The 21,635-nt window shown below is 42.2% G+C and overlaps 1 protein-coding gene across 2 annotated transcripts in view; it reads left to right on the forward strand.

Moving 5' to 3' along the window:
- DCLK1 (doublecortin like kinase 1) overlaps nucleotides 1–21,635 on the forward strand; it is a 354,970-nt gene that overhangs the window by 324,609 nt on the left and 8,726 nt on the right. The window contains exon 17 of one of the 2 annotated variants that reach the window (XM_044286573.1): nucleotides 15,586–15,659. The exons of the other annotated variant lie outside the window; for it this stretch is intronic. Coding sequence (XP_044142508.1) covers nucleotides 15,586–15,659 — 74 coding nt within the window. The remainder of the gene's footprint in view (nucleotides 1–15,585; nucleotides 15,660–21,635) is intronic. 2 annotated transcript variants of the gene reach the window in all.

Genomic DNA, 21,635 nt, shown 5'->3' on the forward strand with positions numbered 1-21,635 from the left:
TCTCAATCCCATTTCTTCTTGTTGCATGTTGAAGCTCTACTTGGAACCTTGTTAAGATCCAGCCATGCTAAATATGATTGTTTTCCATTTTTCAAGTGGTCTGAAACTTTTGATCAGGACTGTATGTCCATAACCTCATAGGTTCCCTGAGGAGGAGTTTGCCATCTTTGACCAATAGGTGCAGTAAAGCTGTGCTCATATCACATTTGAACACTAGGAAAAACTGCAATTTTTTTAATATACTTTATGGAATAGCGAAGCAGGTTTCCCAATTCCACATAGAGTCATCCGGTAAAAATAACTATACAAATGGGACCCTATGGGCAACATATGCCACTGTTTAGGTATACATCAATGCCTTCCATCTGTGTATACTGTACACTGGGAAATACCTAGGGTATATGCCATTTATGGAAAGCTTTGACTTCATGTGCCCAATCCTTATTTCCCCCAACAGCATCTGTTGGGGGAAAGTTGGAACACCCCTATACACATAAAACATCTAGTCCCCTCTGAAATTGCTGGGTTGGCTCTTATGTATAGGAGGTTAGAGGGTGGCACAGTACTTCTGATTACACTTTACTACCTTCATCTACTATTACACAAGGGGCATATGTAGAGGTGAGGGGGCCCTATAGTAGATTAAAAACTTCTTGCTGTGTTGTTTTCAGCATAACGCTAACTTCCTGGGATTGGAGATCTTAGTGCCTGTATACTCTTTGCATAATTCCACACTTACTTTACATTGCAGAGCCTTTGTAATAGGAGTGGACCATAGGTTCTCACCACCCATTAAAAGAAGGGATGCAGTCAATGTAGGCTGAGCCCCTTTCTTCTGGGCCCCCAGAGCAGTAGCATGGACTACCTCCATGGTGCATACTCCACACCTTTAAGTCACACACATTCCACTTTTACCTACTGTAAAGAAACCTGCAAAATGATCCAGACCAGTAATGAAGGAGATCAATGTTCTACTTTGTTCAAAGGGCTTTTACTATCATTTAGGGTCATGTAGGCACATTAAACAAACCTGTTAGACCAAGGGTAATAGACACTTTGAGATTTCAAACTTTATAAAAATAAAGTCACCGTTCCCCTCTGTATCCCCTCTAGAATTTCATGTGCAGCAGGACGCCCGGTCCATAGATGTAGGTCCACATGTTTAGGCTTCCTGATGCAGTTTTCTAAAACAGCATCAGGAAATATGACCCTATGGCCGTACCCTATAAGTTCATGGCAGCAATGATACAAATGGTGATCTTTAGCTCATAGTCTAGGAATAAGCTATTTGTAGCAGATGTGCATCAGTCAACTCCATTCTGTGTCATTGCTGGTAACGATTACTGCATGTGAACAATTTACGAACAACAGTGTAACTTAATACTGGACATTCTACATTCATTATAAGACACTGCAGGATGCATGAAAGCCATAACTTGACACATTACAGTGAAGACATCCTGCAGTTGTAAATCAACTGTAAGCCATTACCTCTAAAAGGGGAATTTTCACTGGGAACATCGAAGATCTGTTTTCATTATGTAAATAACATTTACAAAGGTGAATAAAAATGGGTACAAATATAACTTATAGTGAGAAAAGTAAGGAAAGGGAAAGTTTAATTTAGTCTGGCTCTGAATGCCATGGAGGGCACAGTGGTTTGGCAGCTGTCAGATATATTCCTCAAAATGAAATGTAATCCAAAGTGGAATTATCCAAAAGAAAAGCACCAGCGGCCGATCAATGGTGATCTATGGAGAAGGGAGCCTGCTGCAGGGAGGTAAAAATAAACCTGTATCTAGTAGACTTTTCTCACATAAATACAGCATTCGTTCACATGCCCATAAGGAGCAGTCCGTGTGCTTTGTATCGTGGGTCTTCCAGAAACAGAGCCACTGTCATTCGTAGTCTGTGTGTGGTAATGAAGTTTAGTCCAACTCACTTGAAAGTCTCTTTAAACAGGACCTGTCACATACGTCTGTTATGTAAAATACTTTGTCATTTACAGTATTAAAAAATAACAGCAGTAAATCTGGTAGATCTCAGGCTGAAGGCTCAGCAGCCGTCGCTCCCACCCAAACAACCCAACAAGGCTTGATATGGTTGCGGCACCCACTGGTCTCATAAAATTATCTACATTTCTGCATACATTAACCTAACATGAGATCTGTCTGTCTACAAAACAGATAAGTAATTATTGGGGCCCCATAGCAACATTTGGAATGATGAGTCTGGTCTCCCTAATGCACGTGGATAATGCAAGATTGATGTCCCAGTGCACGGATACTATACACAGTGATGTCACAAAGCCAAGACAATTAACTGAGTGATGTCACAATGCAAAGACAATAAACACAATGATTACAGTACAGAGATAATAAACACAGTGATGTCACAGTACAAGGATAATAAACACAGTGATGTCATAGTACAGATATAATAAACACAACGATGTCACAGTACAGATATAATAAACACAGTGATGTCACAGTACAGATATAATAAACACAGTGATGTCACAGAACAAGATAATAAACACAGTGATGTCACAGTACAAGGATAATAAACACAGTGATGTCACAGTACAGATATAATAAACACAGTGATGTCACAGTACAGGGATAATAAACACAGTGATGTCATAGTACAGATATAATAAACACAAAGATGTCACAGTACAGATATAATAAACACAGTGATGTCACAGTACAAGGATAATAAACACAATGATGTCACAGAACAAGATAATAAACACAATGATGTCACAGTACAAGGATAATAAACACAGTGATGTCACAGTACAGATATACTAAACACAGTGATGTCACAGTACAAGGATAATAAACACAATGATGTCACAGTACAAGGATAATAAACACAATGATGCCACAGTACAAGATAAACACCATGATATCACAGTACAAGGATAATAAACACCATGATGTCACAGTACAGGGATAATAAACACAGTGATGTCACAGTACAGGATAATAAACACAATGATGTCACAGTACAGGGATAATAAACACAATAATGCCACAGTACAGGGATAATAAATAGTGATGTCACAGTGCAAGGATAATAAACACAGTGATGTCATAGTACACATGACGTTGGTACTGGTTACTGGTCCGCTAACTCTCCAACCTATGTCCCAGGATCGTTTTTTTTTTCTTTCCCCAATAACCACTCTGACACACAGCGGTGGATTTTAATCGGCCACAGCAACCGTTTTATTATCTACATCCATACAAATTATGAACATTACCGACAAAGGAAGGTCCTCGAAGCCTAAAATAATTAAATCCCATTTGGGGAACTCCACCTTGCCTCCAGCCGTTAAACACCAACTCGTAGGCACTAACCGATGGGCCCCTTAAATCTGCCACCAACCAAGGGAGTCTAGCCCCTCCCCTCCTCACCAACCTGGCTACTTCGAAGGACCTCCCAATCCTAAAGAACATCCCCCAACTTTTCTTCACCTTACACGAACGGGATCAAGAACATAAACCACCAAAACAAGGGAGAGTGGGCAGGGGTTCGCTGCCTTCTCCTATAAAATGGCGCCTTTTCTTCCCCCACAGCCCCCTTTTAAAGCCATGACCCCCCCCCCCCCCCCCGCAACATAAACTGCCCAATCCCCATTCCTGCTTCCCTGTTCCACCCCCCGTCATGCCGGCCGAACCCTAAGGCTACGCCTCCAGTCCAGCCTCACTGGACAAGGATAATAAGTGCAATGTCGTCACAGTACAAGGATAATAAACACATTGATGTCACAGTACAAGGATAATAGTGATGTCACAGTACACAGGACAAGGATAATATACAGTGATGTCACAGTACACAGGACAAGGATAATAAGTGCAATGTCATCACAGTACAGGGATAAAAAAAACACATTGATGTCACAGTAGAGGGATAATACACACAGTGATAATGTCACAGTACAGGGATAAAAAAAGAAGAGGGGGCGCTCCCTTTGTGATATCCTCACAGGGATGCCTTACCCATTAGTGTTGAGCAAGGACTAGGCATAAGACTAGGAAGAGGCAGAGACCTTAACACCAAGAGGAGGAACCATGCTGCTGCGCTTCAAAGCGGACACTGCTGGAGGCCGGAGAGTAACGGAAACAGGAATTGTCTGCCGAAGGCAGGAAAAAACAGCATGCTGCACTGGTCACATGACAGTGACATCATCACAGGCTGTGATGATGTCACTGTCATGGGACCAGTGCAGTGCGCAGTTTTCTCCTGCCTTCAGCAGAGTGTTCCTGGTTCTGGTACAGGGATAACAGACACAATGATGTCACAATACAGGGATAGCCCCCTTAGTTAGGCTAGTTTCACACTTACGGTATAGTTCTGGCGCCCCCTCATGTTATTTTTATTCCCTCTCAAAAAATCCACTGAACACGTTTGGCTGGAATTAGAAGGATGCCAGGGAGCGCCATGACAAATATGTAACAGCAATATCTAGACATTAAGCTATTTTTTAAATTATTCCAATGGAAAAACTGTCCTGGGAAATAACTCTGAAAGTATGAATATAACAAACTGCAATAAAAGAGAATAATACATAAATATTACATTAGAGGTATAAGTTGGTGCGTCCATGCTGTGCTTTTGTACTCAGTACAATACAAAATTCAACTCAAAAACATTACATACAGTAGGATCTTGCTGGAGCTGTGGGGTCCCCACATGTAAAAGGGGCCGTGTCGCTCATAAGCAGGCCCTGACTCAGGTACCCCCAATGGGACTTGTGGAGGTCAATGGGACTTCACTCCTCTGTTTTATTTCCTTTAGTATACTTCTCCATAAGTATATATGACCGTGCCTAGCATTGCCTAACATATAACATTTCGTTAAGCACTGTCCCAATCTTATAAGACCATGGACTTGCACCCTGAGGTGTTGCTAAAGGAGTGCACATGTACAAATTCATGATGCTCTCAAAAAGAGAAACAATATAAAATATTGTAATTTGATACCTTTTTAACTAAAATAAATTATGTTGTAAGGCAAGCTTTCGAGACTCTCTGGTCCCTTCTTCTTCAGGTCAGAAATGAAAAAAACTCGCAAAACACCAACAAACAGAGGAATGGTCTTGGAGAAAGAGTCCTTAATTAGTTTACAGATAAGCTACAGGTATATGAAAGTTTGTCTCTGAGTTTAGAGAGGAGACCCCTCTCTCTCCTCAGATGTGGAAGCAGGCCATACAACCTTGAGACAAATTAAGTCCTGTGTTTGGCTACTTTCAAACTCACGTTTTGGGCGGATCCGTCATGGATCTACAAAAATTGATCCGTTACAATAATAATCCAACCGCATGCATCCATCATAAACGGATCCGTTTGTATTATCTGTAACATAGCCAAGACGGATCCATCATGAACTCCTCTGAAAGTCAATGGGAGACAGATCAGTTTTCTATTGTGCAAGATTGTGTCAGAGAAAATGGATCCGTCCCCATTGACTTACATTGTGTGCCAGGACGGATCCGTTTGGCTCAGTTTCGTCAAGCGGACAGCAAAACACTGCATTTCGCCTCCAGAGCGGAATGAGACTGATCGGAGGCAAACTGATGCATTCTGAGCAGATCCTTTTCCATTCAGAATGCATTAGGACAAAACTGATCCGTTTTGGGCCGTTTGTGAGAGCCCTGAACGGATCTCACAAATGGAAAGCCAAAACGCAAGTGTGAAAGTAGCCTTAATTGTATCAAAGACATTCATACATTTGTATTCTCAAACTCATCTGTCCCTTTGGGATTTGAAATTACCTTTTAATATTAGTACTTGGAATTTTTGGAGCAAGAGCACCTTAATCAGCCTTTAAATAGGCCTTGAAACATGACTCAGATATTACATAAGCCAGCACCTCATCTGCAGACATTTGTTTTGAGGTGATTGCCCGTCATCAGTGCAGTGCAGAGAGTACTGGCTTCACTGGGTAAGAGGCCTAAGTAAGGATTTGAGGGGGTTCTATCTCTCCTTGGGGAGATGCCTTAATCGGCACGAGGAGACTTACAGGCCATACATGCTCCTCTGGACTTCTGGGTAGAAAGGGATGCAAATGAGCTCTCAACAAGCTCCACCTCTGATGTCACCAGATGTAAGGCAGCTATCCTATAAGTCAATGTTTGACCCTTGAAGGTCTGTAATGCTATGGCCATGATCACCAAAATGTTTAGCAACAGGGAAAGTTATCGGTTTCTCCTTTGTAGAGAGACTTTATCCTCGCTCTGTTTGCTCTGTTTCCCCCACATAAAGACCTTGAGTTGGACATTTATTGTCATTATGAGGTGCACCACATTAGATGCAGAACACGTGAATGTTCCAGGAATCTAATAGTCCTGCTGGGTGTTAGGGATACGTATCCTGTCTGTGGTCAATATGGATCAGGTTTTGCAGCTACTCACATTGCAGGGTAAAGTTCTGTTCTATCCTGATCATCAGATTTCTTAAATTCGGAGGTTGTCTGAAGCATAGTGTGGGAGAGTCTGGGAATATTGTCCTGAGACGGTCATCTTTGTGTAGCAGTAGTGACTCTAGGAACAATAATTGGGAGGGGGGGGGGCACTAATCATTTTCACCACTTAATCATACTACAAAAAGAAATACCAAATGAGTATATATAAATAAGATTACAAAATACGAGAGAATTGCGGTATGCAGGGATATGTAATATATAATAAAACAATTTACTTACAAAAGAAGCTATTCAGTCGTCTGCTGTGCCGTTCTCTGCTTGCTTCCTCGGATTCTTTCCCCTCCTTTCTGTCTCTCCTCAGTGCGCAGGCGCACTGTTATTGGGGGTGATCTGTGGATGACACACTGTTATGGGGGGGATCTGTGGATGGCACACTGTTATGGGGGGGATCTGTGGATGGCACTGTTATGGGGGATGATCTGTGGATGGCACTGTTATGGGGGCTGATCTGTGGATGACACACTGTTATGGGGTATCTGTGGATGACACTGTTATGGGGTATCTGTGGATGACACTGTTATGGGGTATCTGTGGATGACACTGTTATGGGGTATCTGTGGATGACACTGTTATGGGGTATCTGTGGATGACACTGTTATGGGGTATCTGTGGATGACACTGTTATGGGGTATCTGTGGGTGACACTGTTATGGGGTATCTGTGGATGACACTGTTATGGGGTATCTGTGGATGACACTGTTATGGGGTATCTGTGGATGACACTGTTATGGGGTATCTGTGGATGACACTGTTATGGGGTATCTGTGGATGACACTGTTATGGGGTATCTGTGGATGACACTGTTATGGGGTATCTGTGGATGACACTGTTATGGGGTATCTGTGGATGACACTGTTATAGGCATCTGTGGATGACACTGTTATAGGCATCTGTGGATGACACTGTTATGGGCATCTGTGGATGACACTGTTATGGGGGCATCGGTGGATGACACACTGTTATGGGGGCATCTGTGGATGACACTGTTATGGGGGCATCTGTGGATGACACTGTTATGGGGGCATCTGTGGATGACACTGTTATGGGGGCATCTGTGGATGACACTGTTATGGGCATCTGTGGATGACACTGTTATGGGCATTAGTGGATGACATTGTTATAGGGATCAGTGGATGACACTGTTATGGGGGCATCAGTGGATGACACACTGTTATGGGGGCATCTGTGGATGACACTGTTATGGGGGCATCTGTGGATGACACTGTTATGGGGGTATCTGTGGATGACACTGTTATGGGCATCAGTGGATGACACTGTTATGGGTATCAGTGGATCACACTCAACCACAACCACAGTCAAACTTGTTAAATGGCTCCCAAACACAACATGCACAATTTTTTTTTTTTGTTTATATTCGAGGAAATTCTTGGGCACGTTCTTCAGGCCAGAAATGAAAAAGTCTGAGTCTCCAAAAACCTGAGAGGCTCGAAAGCTTGCCTTATAACATCATTTATTTTAGTTAGCCATTAAGAGGTATTAAATTACAATATTTTATATTTTCTCTCTTTTTGAGAGCATCAGGACTTGTTACTACTGGCTAACACCTTTTTCTTTTGACCAGGTACAAATTGACACAAGAAAACACCTGTTTTATATAAGGCGCATGTTAGTTAGGGAGCCCTGGTACTGATTATGGATTAGTGTCCCAGAGCTTTAGGCTAAACCTGTTTTGCTCCACATGACATACAAATATTACAATAGATAACAAAAAAAAGCATAGTAATACATACATTATAGCATTTAGTTTCCTATTACTATTACTTCCACCTCATGTACCTCACATTTGGATAGGCTGAAGACATGTTCGACCACTAGATGGCAGCATCAAACCATGGTAGTATCATCTGCAAGGTCTAGGTTTCTATCATAGTACATCCAGACAGAGAACACCCTTTATTAACTTTTCCGTTATACCAGCTTAGTAATACCCTGCAAAGGGTTAATTATAAGGATGTATTCCTCCAGCTTTTCCATTACAGAGTAATCTCTGGTCTAGTGCACTGCAATACGACAGTGTTTCCAAGAATTATCCGTTTTTCTTTTAGTGGTTTTGTAACAGCGGCTGCGGTGCGCCGCTGTTCCCCCGATTACCGCTACAGTCCGGGAAACTCTGTTTGTATAAGTGATATTGCTTCTGAGGATTCCGCTCCACAGCTTCTATTCAGCCCTGGACACAGCCTGAGTTCGGCTGGTGTCATGTGACTCTGCTCTAGGGGCGGCGCACATCACTCACTGGGCGGGCTGGGTTAGGTCAGGTGACCTCGCTGACCAACCCTGGCTCTCCTGCAGGTACCAACCCAGACGACTCAGTGGCATGGTCCTAGTGTTTATTCTCACCATCTGAGGCTCTAGTGAAGACCAGGTAGCTGCTTAGTTATGCCCCTCCAGAGTATTGCTAGTCAGTGGCGCAGTGGGTCCGCACCCACTGATCCGTTTCAGTACATTGAGGTCTTTTGTTATAGCCATTGTCACGTGTCTTGGTTCCTTTGTAATAAATTATGTGTTCTGTGGTCCTTGGCCTGTTTTCCTCGTATCCTGCTCGTCTGACGTTTCGGAGGTCCTCCTGGGGACATCCGGCACGTGACAGTATACAGAACCAGGCGGAACATACGGAGGTGTAAATGGTAGGACTCCTTGGGTCAGCAGCAAAGGGTAAAACCTGGCAACACAAACGTAGATAGACTACACAGAGCAGAAGAGTGAAACACCGACAAGACAGAAAAGACTGACCACAACACTCCACACTCAAAGGCAGAAATAGCAGCCTAATGAGCGCACCTGAAAGGACACACCCAGGAACCGACCAGGGGAGGTTAACCCCATCAGAACCAAACAGGGAGGTACCAAATCAGGTCAGGGGTAACCAGAAATCACAGCAACCAAGCTGCGATACAGGACGTGGCCCCTAGCAACCAGCATGTACAGAACACCGGAGCCAGTACGCAAGAGCGCAACCAACCTAACATACCCACAGGGAGACAATACAGCCACAGGGAGTACACACACACATGGGCAGGTTCACACAAGATATCGCAGCCAGCACGCAGCCAACCTACACGGAATCACCCGCAGCTAGTACGCAAAAGGCGTGCAGCCAGCCTGCACGGCAAACCACGTTACGGTGAACCGCACCGTGACAGGTTTTATAAACAAAGGCTGTCACTCTTAATTGAGTCTGTTTGTATGATGGTGACACAATTATAACATTTAACTACACAAATGGTTATGGCCACTTCTGTTGCATGCAGACTCAAAATCATCTCCCGTTAAGGGTCCATTCACACGTCCGCAAAACACTGGGCACCCCAATAGAAAGGCCTATTCTTGTCCGCAGCTCCGGACAAGAATAGTACATGATCTATTTTCTTGCGGAGCCGCAGACCGGAAGTTTCGTGGCCGCGGACGGGAAATGCGGATGCGGACAGCACACTGTGTGCTGTCCGCATCTTTACCGTGCCTATTGAAAATGAATGGGTCCGCACCCATTCCACATAATTGTGGAACAGATCTGAACCCAAAGTGCGGACGTCTGAATAGAACCTAATTTAGAGGGAGACTCACTTGGAAAGTTGTTCAATGAATTATATTAGTCCTGTAGTGTTATTAATAGTGTATATTAGAAGAAGAGTAGTAGTTATAATAATAGTGTAGAGTAGTAATTATAGTAATAGTGTGTATCAGTAGTAGTTATATTGAGAGTGTATATTAGAAGTTGTTATTTTAACAGTGTATATTGGTAGAGTAGTAGTTTTATTAATAGTGTACATTATATTATAGTAGTAGTAGTAGTTATAATAATATAATAATATATTTTAGTAGAGTAGGTGTTTTATTAATAGTGTATATTAGTAGAGTAGTAATAGTGTATATTAGCAATTGTTATATTAATACTGTATATTAGTAGTCATATTAACAGTATATCTTAGCTGTAGTTATATTAAAAGTGTATATTAATAATTGTTAAATTTATAGTGTATATTAATAGTTATAATAATAGGGTATATTAGTAGTTGCTATATTATTAGTGTGTATTAGTACAGTAGTTGTGATATTAATAGTGTATATTCATAGTAGTTACACAGTATTATTAGTGTATATCAGCTGAATCGTAGTTATATTAATAATGTATATTAGTAGAGTAGTAGTTCTATTAACAGTGTAGGATTTGTATTAGTAGATATATTTGAAGTGTGACTTTATATTACTAGAAGTGTCATTATATCAGTAGTGCAATTATATTTGTAAAGTTGTAATACTAGTAAGATACTTATATGATTAATGTTATGGTTAGTAGTATTATATTAATAGTGCAGTCATATTAGTGGATTAGTGGTTATTATAATATAGACAGTGTACTTTTTTGAGGTCTTAGTAGTTGTTCTATTAATAGTGCAATTATCTTAGTATAGTTGTAATATTAGCAAGGTAGGTACATTGTTTGTATAGTGGACATATCATATATAAGGTTATAATTGTAGTGTAAGATTTATATGAATAGAATAGTCAGTTATTGTATAGTGGTTATATTAGAGTAGCTGTTCTATTAGTATAGTATGTATTATATTAGTATATTAATTGTTGCATTAGTGTAATAGATATATCCGTATAGCAGCTTTTATATAATTAGTGTAGTTAGCAGTGTACACATGTTGTTATAATAGAAATTAATAAGTATTATGTAAGTATCATAATAGGCATGTAGGTATTCTATCAGTATTGTAGTTGTATTAGTATAGTAGATAATATATCAGTATAGTAGTTGCTATATATATTAGTAGTATAGTTGCTATAATAGTATAATAGGTATAATATTAGTGTAAATAATAGTTATATCAGTATTGAGGCTGTTGTATTAGTGTAGTAGTTGCTATACAATTAGTATACAGGTCCTTCTCAAAAAATTAGCATATTGTGATAAAGTTCATTATTTTCTGTAATGTACTGATAAACATTAGACTTTCATATATTTTACATTCATTACACACCAACTGAAGTAGTTCAAGCCTTTTATTGTTTTAATATTGATGATTTTGGCATACAGCTCATGAAAACCCAAATTTCCTATCTCAAAAAATTAGCATATTTCATCCGACCAATAAAAGAAAAGTGTTTTTAATACAAAAAAAGTCAACCTTCAAATAATTATGTTCAGTTCTGCACTCAATACTTGGTCGGGAATCCTTTTGCAGAAATGACTGCTTCAATGCGGCATGGCATGGAGGCAATCAGCCTGCGGCACTGCTGAGGTGTTATGGAGGCCCAGGATGCTTCGATAGCGGCCTTAAGCTCATCCAGAGTGTTGGGTCTTGCGTCTCTCAACTTTCTCTTCCCAATATCCCACAGATTCTCTATGGGGTTCAGGTCAGGAGAGTTGGCAGGCCAATTGAGCACAGTAATACCATGGTCAGTAAACCATTTACCAGTGGTTTTGGCACTGTGAGCAGGTGCCAGGTCGTGCTGAAAAATGAAATCTTCATCTCCATAAAGCTTTTCAGCAGATGGAAGCATGAAGTGCTCCAAAATCTCCTGATAGCTAGCTGCATTGACCCTGCCCTTGATAAAACACAGTGGATCAACACCAGCAGCTGACATGGCACCCCAGACCATCACGGACTGTGGGTACTTGACACTGGACTTCAGGCATTTTGGCATTTCCCTCTCCCCAGTCTTCCTCCAGATTCTGGCACCTTGATTTCCGAATGACATGCAACAGTCCAGTGCTGCTTCTCTGTAGCCCAGGTCAGGCGCTTCTGCCGCTGTTTCTGGTTCAAAAGTGGCTTGACCTGGGGAATGCGGCACCTGTAGTCCATTTCCTGCACACGCCTGTACACGGTGGCTCTGGATGTTTCTACTCCAGACTCAGTCCACTGCTTCCGCAGGTCCCCCAAGGTCTGGAATCGGTCCTTCTCCACAATCTTCCTCAGGGTCCGGTCACCTCTTCTCGTTGTGCAGCGTTTTCTGCCACACTTTTTCCTTCCCACAGACTTCCCACTGAGGTGCCTTAATACAGCACTCTGGGAACAGCCTATTCGTTCAGAAATTTCTTTCTGTGTCTTACCCTCTTGCTTGAGGGTGTCAATGATGGCCTTCTGGACAGCAGTCAGGTCGGCAGTCTTACCCATGATTGCGGTTTTGAGTAATGAACCAGACTGGGAGTTTTTAAAAGCCTCAGGAATATTTTGCAGTTGTTTAGAGTTAATTAGTTGATTCAGATGATTAGGTTAATAGCTCGTTTAGAGAACCTTTTCGTGATATGCTAATTTTTTGAGATAGGAATTTTGGGTTTTCATGAGCTGTATGCCAAAATCATCAATATTAAAACAATAAAAGGCTTGAACTACTTCAGTTGGTGTGTAATGAATCTAAAATATATGAAAGTCTAATGTTTATCAGTACATTACAGAAAATAATTAATTTTATCACAATATGCTAATTTTTTGAGAAGGACCTGTAGTTCTATTAGTGGTAATATAGTCTATAGTATTTTTTATAATATTATAATAGGTATTATTTCACTATTATAGTGGGTATTCTATCAGTATTGTGGATGTTGTATTAGTATAGTAGGTAATATATCAGTAATGTAGTTGCTAAAGCATATAATTAGTGGAGTTGTTCTATTAGTAGTGTTGTTGCTGAAGTATAGCCAAAATAGTGTGGTACCAGAAAATCTATGTGATGCTAAATAATTTTGCATTAAAAAAGGCAAAAGTATTATAGCAGCGATATGGGGTAACCAATTTTTTTTTTATATCTGTTTGCAAGTTTTCAGAGCAAAGGCTCCTTCATCAGACTGTCTATACAACCGTGATGAAGGAGCCTTTGTGCAAAAATACTTCTGTCTTTTTTAAAGCAAAAGTATTTAACATAGTATTATTGTTAGTATAGTGGTTGCTCTATTAGTAGAATATCTGTTCTATCAGGGTAGCGGTACAATCGGATTGAATATAAATGTAATTACATTAAATGGATTGAAAATGTTACATTATTGTGGGATAACAAACATATTGTAGTAATTATCTAAAACACAGTAATAAATATGCAAAAACAAACTCCTCGCTGCACATTTTGATGTTGGTAAAACACTCTAAAACCGATATAAAGTGTTATGCCTATTGCAGGGTCTGAGGGGGGCGGTGCATGACACAGACATCAGAGGACCAGGAAACAGAACAAACCCTCAGGCCCTGCTGTATGTATAATATACAAACCGGATTCCAAAAAAGTTGGGACACTAAACAAATTGTGAATAAAAACTGAATGCAATGATGTGGAGATGGCCAATGTCAATATTTTATTTGTAATAGAACGTAGATGACAGATTAAACGTTTAATCCGAGTAAATGTATCATTTTAAAGGAAAAATACGTGTCAACAAATCCCCAAAAAGTTGGGACAAGTAGCAATAAGAGGCTGGAAAAAGTAAATTTGAGCATAACGAAGAGCTGGAAGACCAATTAACACTAATTAGGTCAATTGGCAACATGATTGGGTATAAAAAGAGCTTCTCAGAGTGGCAGTGTCTCTCAGAAGCCAAGATGGGTAGAGGATCGCCAATTCCCACAATGTTGCGCAGAAAGATAGTGGAGCAATATCAGAAAGGTGTTACCCAGCGAAAAATTGCAAAGACTTTGCATCTATCATCATCAACTGTGCATAACATCATCCGAAGATTCAGAGAATCTGGAACAATCTCTGTGCATAAGGGTCAAGGCCGTAAAACCATACTGGATGCCCGTGATCTCCAGGCCCTTAAACGACACTGCACCACAAACAGGAATGCTACTGTAAAGGAAATCACAGAATGGGCTCAGGAATACTTCCAGAAACCATTGTCAGTGAACACAATCCACCGTGCCATCCGCCGTTGCCAGCTGAAACTCTACAGTGCAAAGAAGAAGCCATTTCTAAGCAAGATCCACAAGCTCAGGCGTTTTCACTGGGCCAGGGATCATTTAAAATGGATTGTGGCAAAATGGAAGACTGTTCTGTGGTCAGACGAGTCATGATTCGAAGTTCTTTTTGGAAATCTGGGATGCCATGTCATCCAGACCAAAGAGGACAAGGACAACCCAAGTTGTTATGAACGCCCAGTTCAGAAGCCTGCATCTCTGATGGTATGGGGTTGCATGAGTGCGTGTGGCATGGGCAGCTTGCATGTCTGGAAAGGCACCATCAATGCAGAAAAATATATTCAGGTTCTAGAACAACATATGCTCCCATCCAGACGTCATCTCTTTCAGGGAAGACCCTGCATTTTTCAACAAGATAATGCCAGACCACATTCTGCATCAATCACAACATCATGGCTGCGTAAGAGAAGGATCCGGGTACTGAAATGGCCAGTCTGCAGTCCAGATCTTTCACCTATAGAGAACATTTGGCGCATGATAAAGAGGAAGGTGCAACAAAGAAGGCCCAAGACCATTGAACAGTTAGAGGCCTGTATTAGACAAGAATGGGAGAGCATTCCTATTTCTAAACTTGAGAAACTGGTCTCCTCGGTCCCCAGACGTCTGTTGAGTGTTGTAGGAAGAAGGGGAGATGCCGCACAGTGGTGAAAATGGCCTTGTCCCAACTTTTTGGGGATTTGTTGACACCATGAAATTCTGATTCAACATATTTTTCCCTTAAAATGGTACATTTTCTCAGTTTAAACTTTTGTTCCGTGATTTATGTTCTATTCTGAATAAAATATTAGAAGTTGGCACCTCCACATCATTGTATTCAGTTTTTATTCACGATTTGTATAGTGTCCCAACTTTTTGGGAATCCGGTTTGTAGTATACTGGTTCTGTTTAGACTGTTCCTTTAATAATATATGAGACATTCAATATTGAGGAAAGGAACCACTTATAAAGTAGGTAGGTTATTTCGATTTACAAAGTGTTACTCTATGAAATTGTACTTTGTTCACGGGGTACAGTGTTGCAGTGACCCCTCTGATCACTGGGGGAGAAGGGGGAACAGATAAGATGCTGTATTATATTTTATAAAATCAGGGTCATGTGGAAATAGACGCTTTCTGGTAAATTGATGATCCACTGAGTTGCCCCATTTCTTTCTGCTCAGCTGGACCACGGTTTTTCCATCAAGAGATCAGGGTCTTTGGACTACTACCAACAGCCAGGAATGTATTGGATAAGGTATGAGATGGTTCAGCGCCAACAGTCAGTGTTTCCATGGCGACGTGCTGGCAGTCTCCATTAATCAGTCCCTTCAGTGGATAAACATGCTTTTTTTTATTTTTATTTTTTTATATATCCAGTCCATATACCGCTTTATGAGTTGTAGTCTCAAGCTTTATTGAGATTTCGCAAACCACCTTCTCCATCCCTTTTCGTCCATTATCCATGCTGACATGGCCAGCTTTCTTCATCACACATTTGCTGAGTACCTCCTGTGGTTCAAAAGACAGGATATATGTAATACAGTATGGTATGTTGCACTTAGATACAAAATAATTTTATAAAAATTGCTATTGTGATATCAATTCTCCTTAAAAATTGATTCAGATGTAGCAGAGCTGAATTTGTTATTTCACTTTTATTTGGGTGGGAACACAAGGTGTGCCACATTGCAAACTCAGCTTTCCTACATCTTTATACTGCACATTCAATTTACAGAATATCAGTGTGTAACCTGTGTATATCCTGTAGTTTTAAACCACACAAAACACGACCCTTACTGAAAACCTGACAACTAACAATGCATAACATTGTAATGCATTGAACATCCGTCACTTCAGTGTGTTATGGTCGGAAGTTTTTTGTCTGGTTCTTTGTATTGTTTGTCTCTCTCTATATATATTTACTGTATATATTTTAGTTATGTCACTGTTTTTATGATACAGAGCCTTGAATTTTCTTTTTTTGTCGTTAAACCTTTGTTAAAAGAAAATGTAAGTTACATAAAGAGAATTACATTTCTATGACAATATAATAACTTATACATCATAATTATAGCCCGATAACATATTGTGATTTGTACTGTAGTACCATGATAATGGGAGCTTTTGTATTGAGGTAAAAATAACATTAAAGAGTCACCGTACTACACAAATTCATTTCATTTAATAGAGAATTGTGTAAATAGTAAATTTCTTAATCACTTCATTTAGAAAATCTGCCTGCATCCACCTGAAAAAAGCTGTAAAATCATGGCCACTAGGGGTCTCACTTCTACCCAATTTTCAGTTCACTTCCTGTTGTCAGGCAAGATCCGCCCTTATTAATAAAGATGGCAGAGAGGAAGTGAGGCCATATCCAGGGGCGTAGCTGTAGGGGAAGCAGGGGAAGCCGGGAAGCGGCTGCTTTGGGGCCCAGACCCACAAGGGGCCCCCTCAGGAGGAAGACTAAAAGATTTTATCGTCAGAGCCCCCTCAACAGTATTATACAATGACATTCTATACAGTGACACTACCGGGCCTTGTCTGAGAGATCAATCTTGATTAGCAACAGGAGTGGGAGTTGCTTGTGAGTTGGGGGTTGTGAAGAAGTTGCTGAGGGCGTTTAAAAATTGGCTGTGGGGCCCACTCAGTTGGAGTTAGCTGAGATCCTGAGCCTGATGAAAGAACTGCTTCTACACTGCTTCAAAATTCATAGGAGCCTCCTGCCTTTCTGTTAATGTGATTTATCCCTTCTTATCTGTTTTGTGAGCTCCGGAGCTTAAAGGGATTCTGTCATGAGATTTTACCCCTATAACCTAAACATATGCTCATGTCCGTACTAATAACATTAATCCTAAGCTGGCCTTATAAAACCTCCCTGTGGCTCTTTTAGCCCTAAAAACAGTTTTTTATAACCTGTTAATCACTTACCTAAGGTGCCCAAGGGGACGTCCATTACTACAGTGTGCCCGGCCGCACCCATTGCCGTCTGGTGCCCAGCGCCGCCCTCCCTGTCTTCAGCGCCGCCTTCTTCAGCTCAGCGCCGCCTCCGCAATCCTCCCGTCCCTCTGCCAGATCCCGCTCCTGCACATCTGACAGAGGGAAGGGAGGATTACGCATCAGGCCAGCGCATGCGCACTTCGCTCAACGAAGCCGCTGCCAGGAGTCCGCGGCGCATCAGGCTGAGCCTAGTGCGCAGGCGCGGGATCTGGCAAAGGGACGGCAGGATTGCGGAGGCGGCGCTGAGCTGAAAAAGGTGTTGCTGAAGACAGGGAGGGCGGCGATGAAGACAGGGAAGGCGGCGCTGGGCACTGGACGGCGATGGGTGCGGCCGGGCACACTGTATTAACGGACGTCCCCTTGGGCACCTTAGGTGAGTGATTGACAGGTTATAAAAACCTGTTTTGGGGGCTAATAGAGCCACAGGGAGGCTTAGGATTCATGTTATTAGTACGGACATGAGCATATGTTTAGGTTATAGGGGTTAAATCTCATGACAGAATCCCTTTAAAGCAAACATGTTGGGGAGTAAGGGAAAGGATGTCACAGCAGTACAGTGCTGTCAGATTTCACAGAAGGGATAGCCCTGTTTGTGAGAGAAATGCATCTAGCTGTGCAGCTGAAGAGTGGAATAATTAGGCTGAAAAAGACATTGGGGAAGCCCCAAAAAGACCTGCTCCTTTACAGTTAATATTGTACAAAGAAACACAGTCATTATGCAAAGTTTTTTTTTTAAACTCAGGAACGCTTTAAGTGTTATACATTATTGAGACAAATCAGAAGGTAACATTAGTGAGACCTGTCACAGTTCAGCCATTAGGACACTTCCCAAGGTCAAGAGGCCAGCGGGGGATCACAGCCCCTTCATCAGCACTTACACATTGTATGAATTTCAGCAAGACTCGTCATCCTTCTAATTTGTATGGGAGATACCTGACTCAAAAGCAGGACAGGTGTTAGTGGAAAGAAGGATCAGGTATATTGCATTTATACATGCCTGATCCTTTGTTTAATGTCTATGGGGCTGACAGAAACAGCTGAGTGCTCTATTCAGTTTAATCTGTCAGAGTCTCTGTTAGACTTTGAATGGAGTAGCACTGGGCATGCTCGGCCACCTCTCCATTCAAACTCTGCCTCATGCAGTGAGGAGGAGCAGTGGGCTCAAATTCTAGTGATCATGGGGGTCCCAACAGCGGTGCCCCTAGGGATTACACATCTCTCACCTGTGCTGTGGATAGGTGATAAATATCCATTGTGAGACAACCCATTTAAAGGGCATCTGTTACTTTGGACCAGGCCTAGAAACTACTGTAATGGATAACTAGTCTAGGAACGGAGAGCTCAGATCAGTAATTCTTATTTTATCTTATCCCCGATCCACCACTGTGGTGCACATACCGCCCTGTGATGCACAAAGAGGACAAATTCTGTAGTCCCCTCTATTTTGGGGGTGGGGACCAGAGGTATGTATAAAGAATTACTGATCTGAGCTCACCGTTCTGTACACAGTCCATCCATTACAGTATTTCATAGGGCTAGTCAGAGATGACAGGTGCCTTTAAGAGCATCTGTTCAAGTTTTAAAGGGGTTCTCCGGGATTTACATATTGATGATCTATCCTCAGGAGATCAGCGGGAGTTCAACTCCCAGCACCCCTACCAATCAGCTGTTTGAGGAGGCCGCAGCTCCATGTTGAGTGCCGCCATGTGACATCACGTTCATCATTCATGTGGCCTAAGAAGAGGCTTAAAGGGGTATTCCCATCTGAGACAATGGGGTCATATCGCTAAGATATGCCCCCATTCTCTGATAGGTGCGGGTCCCACACGGAGTGAGGAAGGTGGTGGCCGGAGGACCCCGGGTTTCCTTGGGTCTGGCCAACACCAAGCGCTCTCCCCATAGTAGTAAATGGGTTTGCACCGCACTTGTGCAGTTATCGCTCCCATTTATTTCTATGGGGCCGGCGGAAATAGCTGAGCCAGCACTTGGCCATTTTCAGAGGCCCCATAGAAATGTATGGAGGGAGGCTGTGCATGTGCAGTGCACCCCCCACAACTTTTGGGCCTCCGTTCTCAGTGTAGGTGCGAGTCCCAGCGGTGGGACCCGCACCTATCAGACAATGGGGGCATATCCTAGCGAAAAACCCTTTAAGGGCTTACGGTGTGCCACTGCCTACTAGTACAGCTAATTGGTGGGGATCTCAGGAGTCCGAGCCCCACCGATCTGAAATTGATGGGCTATCAATATGTAAATCCTGAGGATCCCAGAGGTGACCTGCACCTACCTCATATCCTGTGTATACGCTGTAAAGGTGTCAGATGGGAACATCCCTTTTAAAAGGGTTATCCCAAGATTTCAGAGACAGTCCCAGCAAGTTTGAGCTGCCTGGGCAAATTTGAGAATACCTGCTGCTGCTCCATTCTTCTCTATGGGACTGAGCGCTATACACTGGATCACATATAGAGTAGGGTGTCCATACATCCTCTTTTCTCAGGGCATGTCCTCTTTCTGGAACCTAAAAAAATAATGTCTGCCTGGGAAATACCAAAAATGCCTGGACTGACTTTTCTTTTTAACAAATGAGTGTTTCCGGCCCCAAGTTTCCTTCTTTTTGAAAGCCCAAATTTGGTCACCCTAATATAGAGAAAAGATGATACAGTTGTAGGAGACTGTGTAAATATGGATATATGTGCAGGCGGGTAAAGCATCGGAGAAATCTACATAAGAACTGCCTGACCAGTTTTCAGTACATACCATTGGGCCATCACCTTTAGTGGTAAATCATTAATAATATATACACATGTAGCAGGGCCGAGTTTGTTATTTTGCTTTTTACATAGGACTTCCAGCAGACCTGGCATACATTCTAATGTGTATATTATAATGTAGCAGGAGCAAGTTAAGGCCTCATGCACATGGCCGTAAGTGTTTTGCAGTCTGCAAAACGTGGATCCGCAAAATACGGATACCGGCCGAGTGCATGCTGCCATTTCTTTTTTAGGGTACTTTCACACTTGCGTTGTGAAGATCCGGCAGGCAGTTCCATCGCCGGAACTGCCTGCCGGAACCGGAAATCCGTGTGCAAACAGATAGCATTTGTAAACGGATCCGGATGCAGATCCGTCTAACAAATGCTTTGAAACACCGGATCCAGCAAAACGGATCCGGTATTTTTTTTTCTGTTTTGCCTGTTTTGCCGGTGTAGCGTTATACTACCCTACCTCGTGAGATTTCCCTACCTCCTGACTTCCTGTCGCACTGCTAATGACATAAGGAGGCGTTCCTGAGTTTTGACGATCTGCGCATGCGCAAACCGACAGTTTATGGAAAATCTCAGCGGAGTTCAGCTTTACACCGGGACACCGCGCATGCGCAGGAGAGCCTCAGTAGGGAAATATTACGGCCTAGTGTGCAAGCGCGGCTAACTCCGGCCGGCGCATGCGCAGTGTCCCGGTGTGAAGCTGAACTCCGCTGAGATTTTCCATTAACTGTCGGTTTGCGCATGCGCAGATCGTCAAAACTCAGGAACGCCTCCTCACGTCATTAGCAGTGCGACAGGAAGTCAGGAGGTAGGGAAATCTCACGAAGTTGGGTAATGTAACGTTACACCAGAACACTTGGCATTAATGCATTTCAATGGAAAATAATGCCGGCAAGTTTTCTGGAATTTTGGACGGAAAAAATACTGCAGCATGCTGCAGTATTTTCTCTGTCCAAATACCGTAAGAGGGACTGAACTGAAGACATCCTGATGCATCCTGAACGGATTGCTTTCCATTCTGAATGCATGGGGATAAAACTGAATAACGCTAGTGTGAAAGTACCCTTACTCCTGCAGAAATGTCCTTTGTCCGCAAAATGTACATGAGCCCTAATTGACAAATTCAGCTCTGCTACATCTAAATGCGTAAAGTACATGACATTTATTTTACATTTGTGTATAATAAATAGCATAAAAGACTCATACAGCATAACAGAATAAAGAATGGCCGTACTGTAACTGTATACTATACTGATCAGGCTGGGAGCCGGCGGAGAGTTATTTACCATAGGGAACATATGCTGATCACTATTGGCTTTGGGCCATAAGCCGCTTACCACAAATCATTCTAATGCAAACCTTGTCTAATCTCCCAGACACGGCTGACACCCCCATAAGTTACAGCCAGCTGCCGGGGGGTTGCTATTCCAAAACCCAATCTCGAGCTTTCCTTTGATAAAGTATATCCTCTAT

Source organism: Bufo gargarizans, chromosome 3 (genome assembly GCF_014858855.1).
Source record: "Bufo gargarizans isolate SCDJY-AF-19 chromosome 3, ASM1485885v1, whole genome shotgun sequence".
In the NCBI taxonomy this organism is placed as follows: Eukaryota; Metazoa; Chordata; class Amphibia; order Anura; family Bufonidae; genus Bufo; species Bufo gargarizans.